At 38.9% G+C, this 26,331-nt stretch overlaps 1 protein-coding gene across 1 annotated transcript in view; it reads left to right on the forward strand.

Annotated features, from left to right (window-relative positions):
* Positions 1–26,331, forward strand: part of SLC2A13 (solute carrier family 2 member 13) — a 270,634-nt gene that overhangs the window by 201,881 nt on the left and 42,422 nt on the right. The window contains exon 7 of the mRNA XM_081128412.1: positions 17,491–17,616. Within this exon, the coding sequence (XP_080984538.1) occupies positions 17,491–17,616 (126 nt within the window). The remainder of the gene's footprint in view (positions 1–17,490; positions 17,617–26,331) is intronic.

Here is a 26,331-nt window from a genome sequence, read left to right on the forward strand (position 1 = left end):
CAGACCACACGTAGGAATCAGTCACGCTGGGCCTTCTGCTGGCGAGGTGAGATTTCCTTACTTTCCAGAAAGTGTGTCTAGTTCTGGACGCGCCCGAGGGAGCTGAGTAGACACAGAGCAGTTGCCTGTAACGCAGCTCGTTTCTTTGCGCGCAAACGAGGCCGCTGCTTCCAGTGGGGAAGAGAGTCTGACCCTTTGTATTAACCCTACAGAGAAATGACTGGCAGTGCGGTAGCCATCCATAGGTTTATTATCTTCTCTGAGGCACATTCAGTGAACACGTTTCTTTTTTCTCTGAAGCAGCCATAAAACATCAAGCAAGACGATTTCTTGACACAGATTTTCGCCAGGAAATGCACAGCATTTTAAGTTCTATTTGTTGGACTGTGGGAAGTACGCGTGAATTTCAGTCTTCCTCGGGAGCAGGTGGTTATAGTCAGAGTTTGTGTGATGATGTGAACAGGGCTTGAGGCCCATAAAGGGAAATATGATCAGAATATCTTAGAACCATTTCAGAAACTGATTCATTTTTATTTTTCCCCCATGGAATAAGTTATTTCTCATGAAAACACTAACCTATGTGACTGAATGTCTGATCAAAACACTGTTATTTAGCCCTGGTTGATGGAGCTCAGTTGGTCAAGCATGGTCCCGGGCACCAAAGGTCGAGGCTTCGATTCCAAGACAGGGCCATGCCCAGGTTGCGGGCTTGGCCGCAGGTGCATGTGGGACGTAGCCGATTGATTCTCACATCAATGTTTCTCTCGCTCTCCCTCTCCTTTCCTCTCTCTGTAAAATCAACTTAAAAAACAAAACTTAATTATTTAGCCCTGGCCAGGTGTCTCAGTTGGTTGGAGCCTCGTCCTGTACACTAAAAGGTTGAGGGGCTCAATTTCTGGCCAGGGCACATACCTAGGTTGTGGGTTCGCTCCCTGGTCTGATCGATGTTTCTGTCTCACATCGATCTCTCTCTCTCATTCCCTCTCTCTCTCTTTCCCTCTCCCCCTCTTTTCCCCTGTCTCCGTCCCTCCCTTCCCAGGGAAGGCTCCTATAGTAGCTCCTCTGTTGGCATATGTCTGTCACACATTCACATGTTGAATGTCAGGCAAATTTTGAGAAAACGGATACTGCCAATAATTTCATTCAGGAAACATGGGATGAGCTCTATACAAAGGTAGGAAATGGTGAGAAATAAACCTAAAGAGCCTATTGGGAATTTAAATTACAAGAAGTCCTGTGTACCAATAATAAGGATTTTGAACTCCCTCGTTTAAAAAATCAGGTCAAACTCCTAAGGAGACTATCATCATCAGATTTGTATTTTACCAAAATCACCCCGGCAGCAGAGTGGAGATGGTAGCAGAGCAAACCTTTGAGTCTAAATTGAGACCTAATGCGGGGGGATAGGATGTGGTCAGGTCTTGGTGACTGGAATGACTTGTAACTACCCAGTTTTTATGGCTTGTCTTCCTAAACAGAAAGTTGTATCTTGAAAGCAGGTGTTATGTTTCTTCTCTTTCTTTCCTTTATTCCTCTCTGCTTTTTTTCTTACCTGCCTAGCAACTAACATCATGTCTTACATAAGGTTGCCTGATTTAGCCAAGTACTGAGACCTGATGTGTGCATGACTGTATGTTTCCTTCTGTAGCTGCAGTAATTACATAAACTCATTTGGAAATTCAGTAAGAGAGTTTTCTGTCAACCTTATTTATGCCTATCTCAGCTAACTGAAGGCTCTCAAACAAGTCCCTTGTGGTACCCTGTAAACCACTCTTCAAGCCTACTGATAACTCTTCAAGCTTCATTTCTATTTGATGAAACCCTTGCATTTGGCTTTCAACATGTGCCTATTTTGTTTTGATAAAACTCTTTTTGAATTAAATTATCAAGATGTGGAAAGACACAAGAATCTAGAGATCGTAAACTACAGAACTAAAGTAAAATTATACATACTAATAACAAAAACAAGAAAAATAGCCCTCTGAGAGAATATTGTTTTGAAAAAATCATCAGAACCTTGAAGTCTAACCAGGAGAAAATAAAAGAGAGGGTAATGGCCATACAATTCTGAAAGTAACAGGATCTACAAGATCTTGGACGCTTAAAGTATTAAAAGAGAAAAGCAACAAATTGAACATATTACTAGAAAAAGCTAAGGAATTTAGAGATAAATGAAACTCAAATAAACATGAGTCTGTGAGACTCCATGAAAGACAAACTAGGTAATTATCCTGTCAGAGAGAAATTGGAACATCAGAAATTGCAGCACCATAGAAAGGAGTTTCACTGCTTCGTTACCCGATAAGGAAGAGACACAGAGGGACAATTTACCACCTCAGTCGGAGATGTGCTGAGGGGAGATAGATACCGTCATGAGCACATTAGGAAGGAAAAAAAAGAATCACAAAACAAAATAACCTTCACAAGCCAGAGCACTTGCCATCACTGTCATTACTGAGCTCAAGCCTCACAATAAGAGGTGGTGCCCAGCCACAGAGGCTCAGCCGCCCTTGGGTGGATGACATTAATGAAATGAGGCATTTATAACTCTTCGAGATTTTTCAGGTCACCTTTCATAGTGTCCAAGTAACCAGTGTGCTTGCTACATGCCCCACTCACCACTAGACATTGACGGAGGTGCTAGGGAGACTCAATGTTACCAATATGCAGCCGTATGTACACAGATGGCTATTAGGGACTCTCCCACTCTTCAGTTCATTCGTTCATTCATTCATTTGGCCTGTATTACTGAGTGCTAACCATTTACCAGCTATTGTACCAGCTGTTATGGAAACAAAGTTTGAAATAGCCCCTTGTCAGGAGTAGGCAATATCTTAGAATGGCTCTTATTTACATTTTGAACTCACACTCAAGTCTCATATCTTTAGAGAGATGATGGGACTTGAGTAGAAGTTGATATTTCAGGTATATTTAGGACTAAGCAAAAATATGCTTTAAGCATTTGAAAAAAATACTTGTGTCAGTTAGGAATTGTTTTTGGCTATATACAGCAGGCAAATGCAGAATAACTGACTTAAACAAGAAAGAAGTTTCTTTCTCATGTAAGATAAATTCAAAGGTAGGGAGTTTGGAGCAGATGGGCTAAACTTAGTATCACCAGGGATCTGGGCTCCTATCTTTTTGCTGTATCTATTCTGCATCTATATTATTATTCACAAGTTCACAAGGGTGGCTACAGGGGCTGCACAGTCATGCCTGAAACAGGCCACAAAGAGAAAATGTAGAAACCTCGCTTCCTAGCTGAATCAGCTCCCTTTGACATCTTCCTGAAATCCCAGGCAGTACCTCCCATCATAGTCCCATGATCATATCTAGTTGTAATGGAGACTAGAAAGTATATTCTATTCAGTGGTTGAGAGAAGAAGGGAAGACCACAGTGTTCCCAGTTAAAAATGAGAACTCTCTTAACAAAGAAGGTAGCAAAGAATGGATATAGGGACAGACCACTAGCAGTATTTGACACAACAGTAGAGATGGCAGTCTGTTAACTTAATGGGACATATACGAGTGGTTCTGCTTGACAGCAGAAAGGATGAATTAATTGACCAAATAGAGTTCTACCTACCTTCATGGTTTAGTTTTCTTTAATGGTGATTAGAAGTCTAAGGTGAACTTTGCAGGTGGCAAGAAATATGGCCCTCTTACATAATTTACCTCCAGCTTTGAAAAGCAGAAAGAATCTTTAAAATCTTTTATCCTATTTCTTTGGCCTTGTAAACCAGTTGAATAGCTGCCCTTTGTTACCTTTTTCAAAATGAGTGATTTGACTAAATGATGATTTGACTAAATGAGTGATTTGTTCATTCAAAAGGAATACTAGTCATGGCAGCCACCACTTATTGAGTTACCATTGCGCCAAACACTGTGCTAAGAGCTTTATATGGATTCTCTCTTTTACCCCTCATCAAAACTGAGGTAGATGCTGTTATTTCCTCCATTTTACCAATGACTCTGAGGCTTAAAGAAGTTAAGTCAGTTTTAGAAAACGATGTGGCTTGGCAGACAGAACTCAGCTTTACCTAAGGACCCAGCTCTAGACCACTCTTCATTGTGAAGTTTACCAGTCAAGCTGTGGAATGCTCCTACTGCCCAGAGAGGGTGCACATACCCTTTGGGAACTGGGCACTGATTCCTTTTGATTAAAGGCAGTAGATCTAAAAATACCTATGTTGCCATGTTTTCAGTCATTCAGTGAAATTGAGATTGTTTTTCGGAGGAATCTTTTTTTGTGAGTTGTAGTTTATTTGGGACTTAAAGATTTGTTTTTAATATTTGCTCATTACTTTTTTTAATCTCTATTTACTCAGCTCAGAAAATTATTTTACTGTCATTTTAAGGGTCATCAGAGAACATCTTTGATATGAAAAAAAAGTGTTTTAAGATAACATAAAGTCATTCTAAAATATTTTAAACAGTTCACCACCTTGGGTTTTCTTAGAGCCAAATATGATCTTAACCACATAGCTTTGAAATGAGTATCTGAACCAAGTTGAATTGCGGTTTTTATTTTGCTTTGTTCACTTTGGGTAAGTGTTGTTTTTAAGTTCTTTGTTACGCAGATAGATGAATGTGGAAAATGTAATTTAAGACAAGAAGCAAACAGAGATGAGATGCACTTACAAAAAAATATCCTTTAGGCATTTAGACTGTAGCTGTCCACTGAGATGGGGAAAGAACACCCTGAGTGCTGTTCTCTTCGCTTCCTCCCCCAGCTGTGGAGATGAATAGATGTGTGAACCTGACTGTTGTCCTTAAAGAGAAAAATCTGTGTACTGAGATTAGTATTTTGACACACTTTACTGATTTTTACCTTGAATTCTTTTGAGTATAGTGAAATCCTGTCGTGTGGTAGATTCTGGTTGTAAGAGCACATGATTACATTAAATAGAGTCGCAGGCATCAAAGGACAGGATGATATCCAGAGAGATGACTTCCAGGCTATCTCATTTCATCTTTATCACACAGCGCAGCTTCCAAATCAAACACCTTTCCGTGGCTCCAGGGGCTGATTGCTTCTCTCACTCTCCAAGCAGGACTTACTTTGTCCTTCGCATTCAAACATTCATTTTCTATGAAAATCAAAAAGGCTTCCAAGCAGCCGTGGAGGAACTCATAAGCAAAGCCGTATATGCCCAAATGGACTTTTCCTTTGGATTTTGCTTTCTCCGCGTGAAGCACTTACAATCTGATAAGCACGGGGCTAGGGGTTGTACAGTTTGATGAAAAATATAAAACAGACTTGGTCACCAAATTAATTTCTTTGTGCGTAAGAAGGTACTTGAGTACCACTTAAAAACAGAACAATCATTTTTCAAAGCAAACAAATGAACAAAAATAGGTCCCCAAAGGGAGGCAATTCTAAGAAGTGATTACATAGACAGGTTAAAAAAAAACCTATGAAGTTCTCACTTTAAAACAACCTATTTTGTGTGTGTGTTGACATAAAGAAAAGATATTAAAGTCAGTGTGCATTCATGAACAATGCAGGTACTATATATTCAAATTTGAATTTGCAATTCTCTAAACAGAAACAGTTAATTAATTCAGAATAAAAATTGATTCCCATTCCCAAATTTATAAACTAGAAATCATTTGTAAATACTTATCAGGTGTGTTGGTTTAATATTTCTTTTTTATTATGCGAAGTGAAATAAGCCAGGCAGAGAAAGACAAACATCACATGATCTCACTTATATGTGGAATCTAAAGAATATAATAAACTGATGAACAGAATAGATTCAGTGACCTAGTAGCATGGAACAGACTGAGGGATCTCAGAGAGAAGATGGGGGTGGGTAGGGGTGGGGAGAAATTAACCAAAGAATTTTTATGCATGTATGCATAACTCATGGACACAGACAATAGTGTGGTGGAGGCCTGGGGCAGAGTGGGTTTGGGGTGGAAGGGGTCGGTGGGGAAAAAGGGGACATCTGTAATATTTTGAACAATAAATAAATAAATAAAAAATAAATAAATAAATGTCATGAATTTAGGCAAGTGCATATTAAAAACCAGCACAGTCTTTTCATTTAGCTGTTCTGGGGAGGAATATTTTTAAAGCATATTTTGGTAGAGACAGAATCCCCATAGTATTTCAGAGAAAAATTAGCTACCTAAGAAAATAAGTAAATTTTCCTTCCATATTTCCTTACCTTCATTTTATCCTGTCAAATGAAGAAAGACTTTAATTTCCAGAGTCCCTGGAGGACTCAGACTCAGAGCTGTGTTTATGCCTCACTTGCCCCTCCCCGTAGACCTGAAGTAGCACTGAAATCTGGGTGCACGACTTAGGATCCAGATGTGTTTACAGAGTTTGGTCTCTGTGGATACTGAAAGCAAATGGCTTCAGTAACAGATACCTTGCTTTCTTGATGACTTATTTATATTTTATGTTAAACAGATAAATGTTCTCTCTTCTGAAACGGATACCCTGGATTGCTTTTAACCTTATATTTTCTAATTCTGAAGTTTCAGAACAGGGAATATTTGTGGGCATCATTTCTGTGTATGGAAAGATAGGAGCTTTTCACTGTTAAGTATTTTACTGTTCCATTTAAAAAGTTCAATGCTGAACAAAGGAAGTGTCCCTCAGTGCAGTGCACAAGTTAAACTTTGACATCGTAGTTGTTACTGTGAGTCAAACTGTCTACCTACCCTGTGTCTTGACATATCAGAAAGTTCTCGATATGTAGAAGAGTTAGTATGAGCAGCATTATGCAGAAATCGGAGACTCCTATCAGGTAGTGTGATTAGCTAAATGCATATTGCAAGAGTATGTATTATACAGCTTTCTAGGGCCACATTAGTGTTTATACAAATACAGTTCCACAGACATAAAATAAGGCTTATATAAAAGAGTTTTCTAATGGTGATGATGAACCCCAAACAAAACTATGTTCATATGTTATTTTTATTATTTTCAGTAAAGCTCTGTGACCTACATATAAATTATGTCAACAGATACTGATCAGTTTGTAATGCTTGATTAAAACAGGGTGCTGATAAATTTTTAAGACATGTGCCAGTAATCATATTACTATAGCTGATAATCAGAATGATACCCAGATTTATCTTGAAGACATCTCTTTAGCTGATGCCCATTAAAAATGGCAGCATTTTTCAAATGAACATTTCTACCCCAGCTTTGGAAGAACTGATGTCACTCAAGACTAGATCTGTATTGATAAATTGATTGAAGATCAAATAACAGAAAGTGTGCAGGAAGCAATTTGGCATTTTTTTCAAAATGTTAAACATAGAGTTACCATAGGACCCAGTAATTTCACTCCTAGGCACATATCCAAGAAAATTAAAGACATATGTTCACACGAAAACTTGAACACAAATGTTCATAGCAACATAATTCATAATAGCCAAAAAGTAGAAATAACCCAACTGTTGCATCAGCTAATTAATGGGTAAACAAAATGTAATATAGCCATGCAAGGGAATATTACACAGCTAGAGAGGAATGAAGTACCAGAACATGGATGAACTTTGAAAATATTATGCTAAGTGAAAGCCAGAAACAGAAGACCTTATATTTTATGATTTCATTTATATGAAATGTCCAGAACAGGGAAATATGTTGAGGCACAAAGTAGATTAGTGGTTGCTAAGAAAGGATGAAAGATGGAAATTGGGGGATATGGGGTTTCTTTTGGGGGTGTTGGAAGTGTTCTGGAATTGGATAGAGGTGATGGTTGTACAATTCTGAATATATTAAAAATTCTGAATTATAAACTTTAAAGTGGATAAAATAGTAAATTTTATGTTAGGTGAACTTTAGCTCAATTCTAAAAAATTTTTTAAAAAGTATGTGCCATATTGGTCACCACTTTTCACTTTGTTGTTGACCTTTCTGCCTTCATCTTGCTGGGAGTGTAACTATTGCTTCACATGCTTTCTGCCCAAGACAACAGAAGATTCCGTATCATCTGTGCTTAATAGATATCTCTTTTATGTCACAATGACAATATCTTCAGTATGCTAGTCAATTTTCCCAAAGGCATAACTTTACATTTTAACAAACTAAAGGCTAATTAGAATGAAAATTGCATTTGGAGTCAGAGAACCTGCATTAAAGGCGTGAGCAAGTCTTTCGACTTTTCTGAGCTTCGGTTTCCTTATCTGTAATAAGAATGCTGATGAGTAAATACTTTGCCACGTGGTTGGAAAGGCCAGATGACAGTGTATGTGAAAGTGCTTTGTAAGTTTCACCCTGCTATAAAAGTCACAGTTAGTCTGTTCTTTCCCATTTTAATTTAGCGTGTTTCCTTTAAAATTTTTAGCCTGTTTTCGTTTAAATAAACTTCTTAGGAAAATCTGGTCATTTGGAAGGGATACTTGGTTCTGAATGCCAGCTCTGCCACATCTTAGCTGTGTGACCTCTCTCAGATAGCTTAATCTCTCTAAACCTCAGCCTTCTCATCTATAAAAGAGGAAGATAAAGCCTCTCTCATAAAGCCCATGTAAGGACTAAATAAGAACATGGCATTATTTGGTACAGTGCTCCTCAGGGGGTAAGCCCTCTGTGATATGGCCACAGTGAGACTTGTGATAAAACTCACCCTCCAAAACCCTCTTCATATCTACAAATACTAATTGATGTGGTCTATTGGCAAACCTAAAAATTCTAATTCTAATATATTCTAGTTCCAATATTCCTTTTTCTGTGTCTTCAATAATGAATAATCTATACTGCCACCAAAGAAGATACATTACTGTGCATGTTTTTTCTCTGAAGGTGGCATGTTGCATACAATACACTTGTATTGTATTTGGGCACCTATGTTTTGAGTACTGAATTGTGTTTAAATCTGATTTTACTCTCAATTCACTGAAAAGTTGTATATAAGTGTGTGTTTGTGTATAACACACATTTATTTACCTAAATGCACATATGTACACATATCAACATATATATGTAAATTCACCCTGTATTTGTGAAGTTGGAATTGAGATTTTGTTTCTAACAGTGTCAATCGGAGGTTCATGTAGTATAATAAGAACACACTTACCCCATTGAAGGTGACAGGCTTGGCAGATAGAGCTGTTCTCCCAACCTCCCCTTTAGAGAAACAATCTAAGAATTTATTTAAAAAGGATTAGACAACAAGTTACTAGAAATTAGAGCCTAGAGTACCGGTAAATGTTAAAAAAAGAAACCTATTCTGACAAATAGGCTAAATTTGCCCTACTTAATAGTGCCAAAGAGCAAAAGCCTATGATTGCTTTTAATGTGCAGGCCTCACTGTCGTGAATTATTTTTTGCCTCTAATTCAGGAATTCATTGTATTTTTAGCCTCAGTTTCTAAGGGGAAGAGATGAGAGGTATGACTATGTTCCAGATGGTTCCGGACAGCGTGTATGGATTTGATCTGAGAGCCATGAATTTTATGGAACAATTCACAGTTTCATTCAAGGCTCAATCCTTTGATCTCATTGGACCAACATATGGGGAACAGGCGTAACTTCTCCAGTGGAACTATAGAAAGAACCACCAAATCTGCTGTCTGTATAAGTGGCATTCATTCATCTCTTTACTTATTCAGCAGGCCCATATTGAACACATATCTATCAGGCAACAAGGAAATCACTGGGAATAAAAGATGTGCAAGTGATGCACCTAATTGTACTGGGGTCAGGAAGTTTCAGGGAGGAGGTGATGCCAAATATGAGTCTTGAAGCAAATGTGTACGAAAACAAGGGGGGAAAGTAATAATCCAGAGTAAACAGTAGGAGGAAAAACATAAAAGCAGGTCATGTGCTGAATCTATTGTTTATATGGCCTGGCTAGAGCCCATGGCACCTGTGAAGAAATGGCAGAGAAGGATTGACAAGGTAAGAGGGACTAGATTGTGTGCAAGTAAGGAGTTGGATCATCCTGCAGGCTACGGAAAGCTATTGCAGGATTCAAATGGGAGAGAGTTCTGATCAAATTAGATTTAAGGCAGTAAAGATGATGGAGCGGAAAGAGTCTAGAAGCAGAAGGACTCATCAGAAGACTGTTGGAAGGGTTCAGGTAGGAGATGGTAAGAATGGTGAGTAGAGGAATTACCCATACTTTGGAGATAGACTTGATGGTGTTGTGGCTAAATATGAGTGGTCTTAGATCATGCTCAGGTCTTGAAATTGTGAGGTTTGACAGGAAAGACAAAGGATGAGCTTTAGCTCGTTTGAGTTTGAGGTACTTGTGAAACATCCAGAAAAATGGGGCAGTTGGAAGTATGGGTCTGGCACTTAGGGAAGAGAAACAAACTGGAGAAACAGGTCATGCAGTTTCAGCGTATTGATGATAGTAATGGTCATGTGAGGTCGATGTTTCCCATTAAAAGTGTACAGAGTAATAAAAGAAGATTGCCAAGAACAGAACCAAAGGAGAAAGAGCCAAGTGGAGAAAGAAAAAACTAAGATGTGGCAGTCTGAGTGGTGGAAGAATCATAAAGAGAGTAGCATCAAGGGATGAGAAGATTTCAGGAAAGAGGAAAACGTTTTAGGGAATTTTAACACAGAATGATAAATTAAGATTAGGAAAGAAAAGTGCCCAGAGTTGACAATGAGAAGATCACGGGCAGTCTCTGTGAGAGCAGCTTCAATGGACTGGGGAGGCAGGACTTGATTCATGAAATCAGAGCCAATAGATCCCTGTTTTTTGATTTCCAACCACTTACTTAAGTCCCCCAGAATTTTTTAAAAATTATTTTCGGTTCTCTACTTACACAGTCCAAATGGGGAGAGGGAGTCACCTGACATCTCCACTCTGGCCGAGAAAGAAGGCAGGTGTCTTGGCGTTCTTGGCAGTACTCATGCAGAAATCGGGTCCATAGAGGGCAACAAGGAAGGCAGGCTGGCCCCCAGGAAGGATGTTCTCTGGTAAAGTGGGTTCCAAGTCACCTGCTGAAAGCAGCAGGGACAGTTCAGAGTAGGAGGGGATAGTAAAGAGTGGGAAAATTTGGAACAGCTGTCACAGTAAACAGTGACATTATTGCACAAAGTAGGGTGTTAAATTGATACATAAGGAATGAGTGAGTGAGCACAGTTACCCACAGAGAGTGAATGTGAACCTGTGGCCACGCGTCATCCTAACACCTGCATTTGCCACCGTTGATTATCTGAAATTTAGGCCACACCAGAGACAGGCATTTTAAAAACCAAATACCGTTCATAATGCTCCATGTCATTAGGTTTAATGAGACACACTTAAAAACCAATGGACCGTTTTCTAGAGGGCTGAGTTCATACTTGACTTCACAGAGTAGAAATTAAAAATGTTCCAAATTAACCCAAATCAATTTTTAAAGGATTTTTTCAGGAGAAAGAAGACCCTGGGTGCCATGTGAAACATGTAAAGGATTGATTAAATGAAAATAGGCCATTCTTTCTCTGCCTTAGACACTAAGCTGCCTTTTGTTTTCTTTTTTACTTTAATTGGAAACGTTTTCAAGTTTTAGAAGCAGTCTTTTTCTAAATACAGGAATACTTATTTTTTCTCCCTTTCTAAAAAGAAGAGTCAGAGATTGAAAAGTTAAATCTTCCTTCCCTTCAGCCAGCAGGTTGGTTTGGTTCTCGTTGTAATTACTGTCTGAATTAGGTGTTTTCACACCTCCTGTTAGAGCTTCTAGATGCTGTGCATTCAGCTCCCCAGCAGTTTCATCCCACAGAAGAGCAGCAGCATTGGCTCTTATATAATCTCCCCAAGTGAACGTATCCACATTCGACAACAATAGCGTGAATCTGGGCAGTTATTTACCACAAATTCTCTCCAAATATTGTAATGTCCTTTCACTTCTAGAGTTTGCAGGATGTGGTTTAAAAGAGGGCCCTCTCTTTCTGTGACTTTTTTCTTCAGACTTCAAGGAAATTGGCCCTCACAGCTGATGCTTCTGAGAGTGAATTATCAAAATTACTAATCAGTTCCATTTGGGTTGTGGATTGAATGTTTGCAAATGGCAGCTTAGCCTCTGGCTATTTAAAGCCCTAGCTCCAATTCAAGTACCCTGTGACAATGAGTTTACCTTCTTTTAATTTCATTCTAAAAATGACTCAGATATTCACCCCACCCACCCCCAAAATTATTTTCTGTAAATGGGCAGAAACAAGCTATTGAACCTATAGTAATGCCTTGATTTATACAACTGTCTTACTTTGCTTCTACGATAAAGTTGTGCTGCGCAATCCAGCCTACAATGGGTGCTGCAGATACGGAGCTGGTAAGTGTGGCCTCTTCTCTTGGGTCCTCACAGTCTGTTTTGCAAACCAGTCAGTAAAGAGCATTGTAACTTCTGCAATAGAGCATTGCACAGAGCAGAGAGGAGGGCCATCTCCATCACCTGTACTACATAGGGATTTGTGCAAAATTGAAAATATTTTGTATTAATAGGGTTGAATCCCCATTTTATTTAATTCTTCCAGCAATTCCTTTTATAAAGTATAGTGCTTTTGTAAATACCTTCTTAATTCATTTCTTTTGTAAATTTAGAGTTTTGTAAAATAGGGCACACCTATAATTTTTGCCCTTGAAATCAATGTGTAAGAGTAAATATTTGTAAGATGGGACAGCATTATATGTTTTACACTGTTAGTGTTTGTGTAGATTTAGAGTTAGAGTATATATATTTCTGTCTTTCCCTTCATGTAGAATCTTAGGACTGGGTGGGCCCTTTGCGATCATGTACTCTAGGGATGGAACACTTGAGGTCCAGAATTTGGAACTCACCCCAGATCATACTGTGAACGGAGAGAAACGGGGCCTAATACTCAAGTCTGTTCTTCACAAAAAAAGTTTTAATTTGTGAACATTGAGTTGGCACCAATATATTTAAATTCTCAGCTTTATTTTTAGAAAACCTTACATAAACTCATTAGGTCATGTACAAGAAAGTCTTATAGAGCAAATCATGTATAAAAAATAGCCACTTCTAGAAGTTTTCCTTTTTTTAGTGTCACTTGTTAAAGCCACAGTTACGATAGGTGCTCTCTGTAAAAGGTCAATTAGCAGATTACTCAGGATATTTAGAGTTTTGTGTTATCTTCAAATGTCAAGTCAGAGTTAGGAATGTTGATACATTTGGGAGAATTTTGCCATAAAATTTTCTATCTGATGAGAAAACAATTCTAGGTCCCAAATAAGGGTTGGCCACATCAGTTCCCAAACAGTGGCCCACTCCCTTGGGTGGCAAGGATTTGAACACGTCGTAATACTTGACCTCTTTTCACTGAGTGACCCCTGTGAACTAGGATGGAGGGATAGATAGTATGGAGTAGTAGAAAGGATGGTTTGATAGCTTTTTGTGCTTTTTTAATGTGGGAAAGGCTCAAGCCTGCACATGAGCTGTGGGGTAAGTTCTGGGAGAGGTCTGTAAGTATAAAGAGAAGAAAAGCACCAGTGGGACAAGGTATTGGTCCTGGTGCAGTCCAGAGGGATTGAGATCAAAAGCCCTGGTAGAGGGATGATCTTTGAATACCTCTTTCAGAACCTGGAGGAAAAAGAGGTGCGTGTAGATATCTTTCTTCATGTCTGAGTTGAAAGTTGAGAAAATTCACACCCAGCCCCTTCGGTTTTCACTGTGAAGTAAGACAAGGCCATCCTAAGAGATTTGTTGCGGATGAAGGATTGGGCCTGGAGGAGAGCCGTGGGAGTGGGGCTGTCGGTGATTAGGGCCAGGGGGAGTCTGCTGGCAGCAGTGAGGATTCTGCTGCGGTTGAGTGCAATGAAGGTTTACTTTTATCAACGGGCCTGTTGTTTGATTCTGCACCAATACAGCGCATCCGAGAGGTAGAAAGAAAGAAGAAGAAAGATGGTTGGAAAGATCAAACATAAAAGCTTATAGGAGGACTATATAGAAGGACTTAAATACAGATTTGGAGGATCAGGGGAGAGTAAAGGGATTTACCATGAAAGTGTGTCCAAGAAGGACACAAAGCCCTGAAGTGAGTGTAGGATCAGGAAGGCGTGTGCAAGGTCTCTGACACAGAGAGCAGTTGACCTAGGAGTAAGGAAGCCAGAGATCTTGAAGGAAAGGAGGCACAAGCCTGCAGTGGGAGTCTATGGAATGCCCTAGGTCAGGGATCAGCAAACATCCTGTGAAGGGTCAGATGGGAAATATCTGTGGCTTTGTGGGCCACGTGGATTCTTTTAGAACCTCTCACCTCTGCCCTTGAAGCTTGAAGGCAGTCATAGACAGCAGGTAGATGAATGGGCATGGCCCCGTTCCAGTCAGACTTTACTCAAAAAAATAAATTGACCTGCTAATCGGTTTGGAATTATCTCAGGGGCTGTAGTTTGCTGACCCCTGTTCTAGATGATGATAATTTCCAGGATATAGACAAAGTTAAGGTGGGGACTGTTAGAAACCAAGGGGCTAAGATGCTTTAAGATTAGTATAATTACTGTAAAACATCTAGCTCCAACAGATAACTGGAGAACAGGTCACCACCAACAGAATGTACATTAAGTGCACAAGGAATGCTCTGTATAGATTATATGCCAGGTCATAAAATGAGCCTCAGTACATTTGAAAAGGACTTAAATCATACCACGTATGTTCTCTGGTCACAGTGGAGTGAAATTAGGAAACACTAAAGAAAGAAATTTGGGAAATTTAGAAATATGTGCAAATTAAATAACATACTCCTTAATGCAGTGGATCAAAGAAGAAATCACTAGGGGAATTAGAAAATACTTTGAGTAGAATGAAGATGGAGACACAACATCCCAGTTATGGGCTGCAGCTAAAGAACTGCGTATAGGGAAATTTATAGTTATATATGCCTACATTAAAAAAGAGGAAAGATATCAAATCAAAAACCTAATTTTCTACCTTAGGACAGCGGACGTGTGAGCGCAGTGAACAGGAGGGTCTGAAATGGCCTAAGGAGATGGCATGGGACGGAAGCCCAGACAGAGCAGTTGGTCTTAGGTGAAGAACAGCTTTCTCTTGGTTACTGGACCATGGGAAAGTAGGATGGTTTATAGGTTTGCTGTAAGTTTATAAAGTTCCCATCTTTACCACTTTCATCTCTATCTCTGGAAAGCTGGAGTTGAGGTCATTTGCAGAGAGAAAAAGGGAAAATGGAGCATTGGAGATTTGAAGAATGGCCCTTGTGTGGGTGATTGAAACAGACCCCGTCTGGAGTTGGCTAGAAAAAGCGATTAAGAGTTTTGGGCTGTAGAGGAGCCTTTTGAAGCTGGTATTATAGAGGAACTACTGATCTGCCTGTTGTGTGATTCTTTCAGCTACATTTGGGGGTGTGGGTGAAGGCACCAAAAGGCAAATGTTTATACTCATATATGGCTAGGATTTGGGCTAGATAGATGTGATGGAAAATAAATGGTCAGTGAAATTTAGGAGGTTGAAATGGTGGGCCATGGTCAACAAGCTCCACAAGGATGCACCTAAAGAAAGGAGAAGACGGGTGAGTAGGGAGCTGGTGCAGGAGGACCGATTAACTGGAGGTCACGGGATGTCTAATACGATCAGCTCCGCCAGCGCGGGGGATCTGTTAGTTCACAAATGTGTCCCTGCCCCTGGAGTCGTGCCTGGCGCATAGAAAGTGCAGAATATTTGTAATTGTTGAATGGATGATCTTGGCAGAGCCAGGACTGTTTCCTAAGCAAGCTGGAAGAACGGGCGGTGTGCTCAGGGTTGGATGCCTGGATGAGTGATGGAGGAGGGAAAGCATTGTGGATAACATCCCATGTGTCTGACATGTATATGCGGTAGGTTCTCAGTAACTATTAGCCTTCGTCATATGGTTTTGGGCCTTTTATAGGAATTACTTATTTTTAAAGAAATAGAGCCATTTTCCTACAAATGTGTGAGCTGACCTTTCTCTAATAGCACCTTTTAAAGCCACTGGAACGATCAGGGTTGTTGGAGTCCCCTTCATATGGTCAGAATAAACAGAATACTCGTAAGAATTATCTTCCTTTCCAGATTAGCCTCGTGTCCTTCTCAAAGCCAGAAGCTCTGGGGACGTCTAATGCTTTCTATTGCTTTGTTTGTTTTGCTTATCTCACAGATGTGGACGGTTTTATATTTACATCACTGTGTCACCTCTCTAAAGTACATTGACCTTTCAGGAGGCTTTTGAAAGGCCTTTTTTTTTTTTTTTGCTTTTAGTATAGGGCCGAAGTCTCGTTTAAAAACAGGGATGGCTGCTCACAAAGGAAAATTTACAGAAAGAGGCTGAAATGATAATATCTGATTTTTAAACAGTGCCATTATTTTCCCATTTAGTAAGTGAATTGAAGGAGAATTTTGACTTTGAGTCAGGATTGGTATCTTTTCCAGATAACTTAGATTATTTCCTACCCTGTGTCTCCCCCACACTCTATCGTATGATTACTTATGCACAGCAGATACTTACAAGTCTGCGCTGACTGAGCTTAATTGTAAAATAAGCAGGTCTCTGAAGCGCTCTTCCCTCTACCTGGTATATTTCTTTTATGATACAATTCAAATATCATCTCTGAAGTTACCCCCATGTCTCCCAGGCAGATGAGCCTGCCTCTGTCCTTGGAGCAGTGCGTAACTTTTCTCGCACGCTGCCATTATTTACTTGTATGTCTGTTTCTCTCCTCGCCTTTCATCCACTAGGGAGCAGGGGCTTTGTCTTATTTATTTTTTTATCTCCAGTACCTTCCATGTGCCTGTCATGTGTGAGGTGCCCCAGAATTGCCTGGCCGATGAGTGTGACAGCAAGAAAACTCATTCTTCAAGCAAACAGTATGTGGGCTTAGGTTGGAAAACCCTGCCCTCTAAAGGATTTTCCCTGTTTAGAATTTTCTTGCTGTTAGGTGAGCAGTGATTAATTGATTAATGGCTCTGTGATCCAACCAGTAGATGTAATTAACCTAGAGAGAAGTTACCCTTTGTTCCTACACTGACATCTTTTAAATTAAGCATCACATGTAACTGATACTCAATTATGTATTTGTTAAAAGTGCAGATGTCCACCAAGATGTTAACAGTGACCATTATTTGGATGATAGTATTTTTGTGTTTTAATGTTTTTCTTTAGGAACAATTGGTTTCATTCTTTGAATTTTTCTACTTCAGGATATATATTGGAAATTTTTTTTTCCAGTTTTAAAAGATGTGGTACATGATGGAAACAAGAGAAATAAATGCTTTAGTATCATTTGGAACTAGTTACCTGGGTCAAGATGGGCCAGACCCTGCTTTGGTAACAAATCTCAGTGGCTTAGAAAAGCATAGTTTATTTGCTGCAGGTTGACAAGGTTTCTTCTACATCCAGTGTCTCGGACTCAGGCTCTTCCATCTCAGTGTGGGTCCTGAAGATGCTGCAGGAGGAGGGAGGATGGAAGAGGCCTGCCAGCTACCTGCCTCCTCACATCACTTCGCCAAAACCAGTCTCAGGGACCCACACTTACTGCAAAGTAGCGTGGAAAACGCAGGGGAGCACCAGTCGTTTCTGATGAGTGTAACTCTTCTCATTTTACAGTTACTGTAATGAATGTATGTTGGACCCAGACTGCGGTTTCTGCTACCAGATGAACAAATCAGCCATCATCGACTCCTCCTGCGTTCCAGTTAATAAAGCGTCTACAAACGAGGCGGCCTGGGGCAGGTACGTCCCTCAGCACACGCTCTAAGAACATACAGTAAAATTTTAGGAGACCTGTTTTTAAACTTACGGAGTGAGAACTGCATTTCTTTTTAACTGGGCCTGTCAGGCGGTCTTTCCAACTGAGCTTTGTGGCTGTGTTACCTGCAGCCTGTGCCGACGACAGCGGGTGTGAACCGCGGCGACAGTGCGTTTCGTGGCTGCAAGATCGGCTTCCAGACCCGCCTCTGCCCCGCTGCGGGGGCGGGGGGGGGGAGCCCGGGCCCTGAGGCAGGACCCCCGCTGCATATTGCTTAGCTACCCCTGGAGCTTTCAGACTCCCAGACTTCAGTGAGGGACAGAAAACCGTCAAGTCAAAACGAATTAATGTCACTAAATTCTTTCATGGGGCTCTTATTTTCTTAGGAGTACTTTCCTGGAGTTTAATGAAATTTAGCAAAATAAGTATAAAAATTGGTCATCACTGGCATGTAACCAGCCTGAAGTATACACCTTTCTCTTTTCGACACATCACATTGGTTTATAGTAGGCAGATAAGTGAAGTATTTGTATGCAACAAATATTCCCCACATTTATGAACTAATATTCATATCCATGGCCATAGAAAATATATAAATATTATTGCACATGGCTTTAGCCCCTTTTGTGTTTTAAATTGCCGTGAATAGAATAACCCGTCTTCGTCCTGTCTGCCTCGTAGTCCTGATGAAGGTAATGGAATCTGTAATGAAGTACTTGTGTCTCCTCAGAGCTGTAAAGTACAGTGTATCCTTATTAATCATTCTGCTGTTATCACTAATCGTTTTATTAGAGAATCACTCCAAAGAAGTAGAAGTAAATTATAGGGCAGTTGAGTGAAAATCCAGACCACATGTTAGATACACTGATTACGAAGAGATACGTAAAAGGAATTCAATTATTACTTAAATGAAAGCTTTAAAAGAGCTTCTTTTAGAAACACCCAGTGTGCAATTTTCCTCAGCCAAGCTTCATTAGGGAGTAAATTGACTAAATATTTCTGGATGTAATAGTTTATAATTTTAACCCTTATGAGTCTTGATTTTCAATAGAAAAAAATTTAAAGCTACTAGTCGAGAATTATGACCATTATTATGAAACCCGTGTATGTAGTTTCCTGTATTTCACAGAATTAACTTCTAAATTTACAGAAATGTTGACTCATGGAAAGGGGACACTAAAATTAGACATTTCTCTTACTCTCAGAGGTCTAGTGGTCAGAGGCTTTAAAATAGTTTTTTCTCGCTTTTTGCAAATAACAAAGTATATAACCCTTTAATAGAAATATATATTTTTTTATTTCAACATATTCTTACATTTTATTTATATTCTTGTACTATTATTCCTTGATTGCACATATTACTAGAGAAAAGTGAGGCACAGATAATACTTAAATAGGAAAAATACAAAGAACTAAACACAATATATAAAGAACTTTTATGTTTGTAGAATAGTCTTAGAAAAATCTCAGCCTCTTTGCAAAAAAAAAAAAAAAAGGTTTGTCTGCTAGAAAGCAAGCAAAAATGGTAGCATGTGTTTACCATGAAAAATTTCTAAAATACAATATCCATTTGTAGTTAACTAGCATTCACTATATTTTTGTTTGTTGGTTGATAGGTTTTATACAAGTACCTAGGATGGAATGCTCAGGGCAAAATCTACCATTACCTTGGATTTACATCTGAAATATGTGATTTCTAGATATTTCAGGGTCAAGTATTAAGGCAGTTCATAGCCACGTATCCTGATCGCTAACTGTAGCTGTTTCCTGAAAAGACAGCAGGTGGAATGGGGATACCCATGGTGGAGATCGTATGATGGTTTTGATAAACTCTGAGTTGTTCCAACATAATGAAAACCATTTGCCGTGTAATCCATTATATCTATGCTGTGACATTTCAGTAAATTTTTAATAAATCATTTAGCTCTCCAAAGGAGAGATACAAATGGTCAACAAACTCATGAAAAACTGCTCAACATCACTAATCATTAGGGAAATGCAAATTAAAACTACCATGAGATACCATCCCGCACCCATTAGGATGGCTGCTGTCAAACAAATGAAACAGCAACTGTGGAGGATGTGGGCAAATCAGAAAGTCTGTGCAGGTTGATGGGATTAGAAAATGGTGCAGCCACCATGGAAAACAGGATGGCAGTTCCACAGAATTTTAAAATTGAATTACATGTCATCTGACAATTCCATTTCTGGGTATATATCCAAAAGAATGAAAAACAAGGTTTTAAAGAGACATTTGAATACACATGTTCACAGCAACACTGTTTTCATAGTAGCCAAAAGATGGAAGCAAACCCAAGTGGTAGCGTGACAGATGAACAGATAAAATGTGGTATATACACATCAATGATAAATCATTCAGACTTAAAGAAGTTCTGACACATGCTACATCCCAGGTGAACCTTGAAGATATAATGATAAATCAAGTAAGCCAGTCATAAAATGACAACTACCCTGTGACTCCACTAATATGAGGCACTTAGAGTAGTCAAACTTATAGAGACAGGGAGAAGAATGGTGCTGGGGGAAGAGGGCAGGAGGGAGTAGCGGTTTAATGGGTATGGAGTTAGTTTTGCAAAATGGAATGAGTTTTGGAGACTGCTTGCATAACATTGTGAATATACTTAACACTATTGAACTTTACAATTAAAAGTTTTAAATGGTTAATTAAGATGGCAAATTTTGTGTTATATGTAGTTTGCCACAATTAAAAATAAAAAAGGGAAAGCCATTTAAAAATCATTTGGCATACTTCTAGAAAGCACAATATGGTGAGCTGATGGAAAATATGCTCCTCCTGCCTGTTACCCCCCCGAACTTCCCAAATGTACCCCCCACACATGCAAATACAGGTTTAGTTGGGAAATTTTAAAAAAACAAACAACTTTAATTAGTGGGTTAAGAAGAAATCATAATGGAAAACAGAACATTAAAATCAATAACTGAAAAGAATTACATGAAGTTAGAACTAGGACTGAGTTAGCCTGTAGAGTAAGCAGAGAATGGAAATTAAAAGATGAAAAAAAATAATGCAAAGCAAAGAAATACTAGAGAGAATTAAAAAAACAGAAGCTGATTCCTAGAGAAGACTGATACAATGGAGAAACCTCTGATAATACCCTTTAAGAGGTGAGAGGAGGCACGGATAAACAATATTTAGAATGGAAGGAAAGGCATGTATGGACAGAGAGTAAAGATTTTAAAAATCATAAGAGAATACTATATATATGATGTTTCCCAATGCATTTGAAACCCAATAAAATGGGCCATTTTCAAGAAAAAAAATATAACTTTCCAAAACTAAATCAACACCTCTGTGAAGTATGATTTTCATTCCCATTATACAGATGACGACAGTGATGCTTAGAGGGTCCAAATGACTTTCTCAAAGTCAAAATGCCAGTAAGCACACCAATTTTAAGGGAACAGCAATTGGGTAACAGAAAGGTACGTATGTTAGAGTCAGGTCATTTCAAATTTGAGCTTTTATCATTTATCTCGTGAGTGGCACTGGGACAGTTTGGGCCTCTCTGAGCCCCATTCCTCATCTATAAAATGGCAATATAATTGCTGTGTTGAACAATATTTTTTTATGACAATTAAATAAGAATGTGTCTTAAGACACTTGTAAAAATGTAATGCCTGGGCAAATCGCAGCAGAACATACCCTATCTCAGATTTGTCAAGAACACATTTGCTAGATTAGAAGAAGCACTTCCTGACAGATAAGTGCATCGGAATACTTTCTGTTTATCTGTGTCTTTTCACCTACCTCTGTATCTCCTGACTATACACACAAAAGCATAATCTATTCTGGAACTTCAAACAACCTAACTCTTTAAAAGTATTGCTTATGAGGGCTACTTTCTTAATGTGCTGATTCAGTATTTGTTTCCTATAATGCAGTGCTTTTGCTCTGTAATTAGACACACTAAAATAGCTAGATAGACTCCCTGTTTGGCAGTTCATTGTTCTAACCCGCACTGAATGCCTGGTTTATTGTATTCATTCAGCAGCAGTATTTTTTTCAAAGCCCCACTCTGCTACAACACCCAGCCTGTCCTCCCAGCACCCTACCCCTCTCCTAGGCAGAAGTGTAGTCAACCCACCCCTTGTGATCACCCAAATACCCCGTTACGATTTCCCACCCACCGCTGTGCTTTCTGCCTAGAATTTACCCTCCCTCTCTGTCTTCCATCTCTGCCTGACTTCTAACCATTGTTTTTTGCACGGACCAGATGTCACTTTTTCCTTGCAGTCTCTCTGATTAACCCCAGGAAACAATACTTGCTAATATCCCCTGCAATCCTCTAGCAATTTCCTGTATAACGTATATGATAATTGTACTGTCTTATATGATAGTAATTTTAATTTTCCTTTTTGTGCTTGTTTTATGATATATAGGGTAGGGCAAAAGTAGGCTTACAGTTGTTTGTATGAAAAGTAATACAAGAATTAATAATACAAGACTGAACTTGTGTTTCACGTACTTATAACTGTAAACTTACTTTTGCCCCACCCTGTAAAAGTTATAGGGAAAAGATTGGATACAGGCCTATTCTGCATGGACAAACACATAAATGTTAATATTTTTATGTTTAATTATTGGTAAGTGGGATTTTATAACAGCATTTCTATTTTATAACGGATTTTCTATTGGCATGGCATTTGTAGCTGGAAATACAAAGATTTTTTTTTTTTTTCTGAAGTCATAACATTGATTTAGATACAGTGCTACATGCTATTAAACTATATTAATAAAAGACACAGACATCACCTCAAGATTTTTATCAGCTAGGACAGATAGAACATTTACACAAGCATACTTTAAAATGTAAGAAATGAATGTTCCTTTTACAGATGCACAAAGAAAAGTATTTATTGTGGATGCTGCTTAAGGCCACGGACATCCTGGAGAGAAGGTTTATGAAAATATGTTGCAGAATGTGCAAATATGGAATGAGTTTTAAAAATCAACCTAGCTTTTAGGAAGTTCAGATAACAGAATGCTTGAGGATTAAAAGTGTATGGCAAACTGTGGGACAGAGTACTTCAGATACAAAATATAGACGGTAAATATCTACAAAATTATGTGTTCCCACCTTAAAAAACATTTTAAAATAATGTTGAATTCCCCCATCACAGTGATTTATTTAAACTTTCTATGGCATAACTGAGGGGAAAAAATCTTCAAACTATAAAATCATTTATAAATCATTCATTTGTTTTATGAGCTTTTAAGGCTCATGAAAATATATCATATTATTATTTATTATCTATTCCAGCTCTATTGAGGTATGATTGACAAATAAAAATTGTATGTATTTAGGTTGTATGACATGATTTATTTAAGGTGTACAACATGTCGTTTTAATAAAGTACAGTGTTAAATGCTTATCACAATATCTAGCACCTCACATAGTTACCTTTTCTAAGTATACAATACAGCATTATTAACTAATCATCATGTTGTACATCAGATCCCCAGAACTCACTCATCTTGTAACTAAAAGTTTGTACCTTTTACCAACATCTCCCCATTTCCTACTCTCTAATTCTATGAATTCAACTTTTTTAGATTCCACATATAAGTGAGATCATACATTACTTGTCTTTCTGCATCTGATTTATTTTGCTTAGCATAATGCCCTCCTGGTTCATCTGTGTTGTAACAAATGGCAGGATTTCCTTCTTTTTATGATTGACTAATATGCCATTGCCTATATACCACATCTTCTTTGTCAGTCCATCTGTGGACAGACAGGTTGTTTCCATGTCACTGAAAGCTTGAAAATGAGATTGCTGTTTGACTCATGGAAACCCATTTATTAAAACACAAGAGCCATCAAAACTTCTGAAGCATCAGGCATGGGAGACTATTGTTCATGTAACTATAGTGTTTTTGTTTCTGGAGGGGGCAGACTGGTTGATGAAAAACTACAATGGAAAATCATCTTCTTTTAATGTTGAGCTTTTAGGAAGTACTTGAGTATGCAGAACTATTGTTACTTTTTAATTATGTGGCTTAGGAAATAGGTTGTTGTAATTCCGCTTGGGAAAATCAAGGGATGGAGGAAAGGGGCAGAGCAGAATTAAGTCAATATTTCACATTTATTCTGCCTATAGTGTCCAACAAACATTGACTAATAACTTCATTTATAACCTAAAATAGGATGGCAGAGCTTGGTGTTTGTAAAAATTAGGGGGAGATCAACAAGGACAGTTAGACACACTTGAAGAAGAATTTCAAAGGTGATTACCAAGCAGAAAAATGTCCTTGCCCTGGGAATGCCAGGGAAGCTACTTTGAGTAACACCACAGTTAAACAAAGGATGCATCACCCAGAACACCCTCTTCCCTGTTAACTGAGCTATTGTTATAAGTTCTTCATTGACTCATAACATATCTGGATAATTTGGGGAGCAGTGAACATTTTAGCACATAATTCTTGATCAATTATTATAGCTTTGATCCTTTAGATAGAAATTAAGAAGGTACATAGAAATATTTCACGTCTTTTACAATTAGACCAGGAAGCATATTTAGTATTGCTGCTTAATTAAATCTGAAGAATTTTATATTTTTTTTTTCTGTCTGCCCTGAGCTAGGAGGGAGGCCAGCTCTGGGAAACCATGTTACTGTAGGGAGGGACTTTTTCCCCCACCTATTTTAGGTTCTGGGCTGGGTTCTGTACCAAAAGATAGATTAACAGGAGAAAACAAGCACTTTTATTAACATGTATAGTTATATACACGAGAGAAATTTAGAGATGAGTAACCCACAAGAGCTGGCTTTGAATTCGGGCTTATATAGCATCTTCAGCAAGGAACAATAAATTTTTAGAGAAGTGACAAGACAATGAAAAAGAACCTTGAGTCCTCTAGAGGTGGCAGATTATAGGAAGGAAAATACCGGGTGTCCCGCAAAAATGTAGACACACTTTAACAGCTGATGACTCAGTTTTGAAAACGAAATGTATTTTAATGAATACTGCATTTATAATTATTCAAAGTGTGTGTATACAGTTTTTTGGGACACTCTACAAATGGGAAAGGAATGGGAGCCATAAAGTCTAGTCAGTCAGGTTTGTTATGTAGACCCCCCTGGGGCCACCTCCCGGCTGACAGGGTCTAAAGTTGCTGTGTGATTAACGTCCTTCAGGTTAGAAAGGGAGGGAGGGACCCCTTTGTAAATATTTGTCCTGCTTCTGGGCAAATGGGGGAGAGCAGAGAGCTTTTCCTGTGTTTGCTGCTCGTAATTGCCTTCAGAATATTTTGGAGTGACATATTCTGGTCCCCTTCTCCTGGGATAACTGGGAAGGGGCTTACACAGCTAGGGGCGCCACGGGTCAGAGGAGTGACCCGAGGCGGAGTAGGAATGCTCAGAGTAAGTTAGGAAGCGCGGGTAGAGGAGAAGCTCTGGAAAACGCTGTCATAAAGGCACCCAAGCAGGAAGGCCACTGTAGAGAAAAAAACAGGAGGCACGCAGTGAAGGTAAAACAGGGCAGGCCTAGACAAGTTCAAGGAATGTGTGTCTTGGAGACAGCTCAGAAAACACTGAGAACACAATCAGCCTTCTCTGTAGTGAATTTTCTCATTTGCAGAGCTCTCTTGGCTGGGCAAGGAAGTGCCCCAGATGTATTGGCCAAGGTCTGCTAAGACTGACAGCTTCAAATGTTTCCTACAGATTTAATATTTGTTATTTATATACATTGGATATAGTTATTTTTTAAATATATGTTTAAAATACATAAAAAACTGAAGGTCAAATAGTGTGTATAGCATTAAAATTTATCTACTGTGTACAAATAACTTTTTTATGAATGTAGATGAAGGGTACTGTAGTTGTTTCATTAAACCCCTTAGCAGCCATCAGTTGCTTTTCTCAACTGGCTTTTGTAAATGTTTGGTGTCCTCTAGTGCAACCATTTCATTTCAGGCAAGACACAGTTTTCTGCATTAAGTGAGGGGCTCTGGTAAAATATAAATCACTGAGAACCTAAATCTGTGGAGCAGATAATCCAGAACTGGACGCTGGCAGAGCCCATCCTAAATTGAAACAGGAATAGAGTTAATTATCCTGTGGACTGACCTGTGACTTGTAGCAGCAATGTAACCTCGACCGGTGACCTCCTCCATCCCACTCCAGCACACACATACCCCTCCCTCAAAATGAGCAACACACAGCACACTTTAAAAAGAGATGTTCTAGACCTTGTGAATGTGTTCTGAGTACTCCTAAGATATTCAGAGAGGTTCGTGTTTCCCAGTTCCATTCACCCTTTTATGTTCCAATTCAAAGACTGAATGAGATGTTCTGTGCGTGCTGCTGTTTTGGAATGAGAAGGACAGAGTTACTACCTCTGTATCCATTTATTATTTTCTTCAAAGCATTTGTGGCTCTTGGCATTCTGAAATTGAGAATGATCCAAACCGCATGGGAATAATAAATAATATCCCTGCCCAAGATAAATGATCGAGCATACCTAGTGTACTAGATATAAAACAAACCAAAGCATCTGATCCTGTAAGCATTTTTTAATTAAAGTCTTTCAGACCCTTAAGAATGCTGATGTTCACAATTCAGTAGAGCACTGCTTTTCAGCAGCTCGCCCCAAGAGCTAAGTATAATAATAGCATAGCCCAGAGAAACCCATGAAAGGGCAGGTATATTTGTGTGTT

The sequence above is a fragment of the Miniopterus schreibersii genome (genome assembly GCF_964146895.1).
Source record: "Miniopterus schreibersii genome assembly, chromosome: 2".
NCBI lineage: Eukaryota > Metazoa > Chordata > Mammalia > Chiroptera > Miniopteridae > Miniopterus > Miniopterus schreibersii.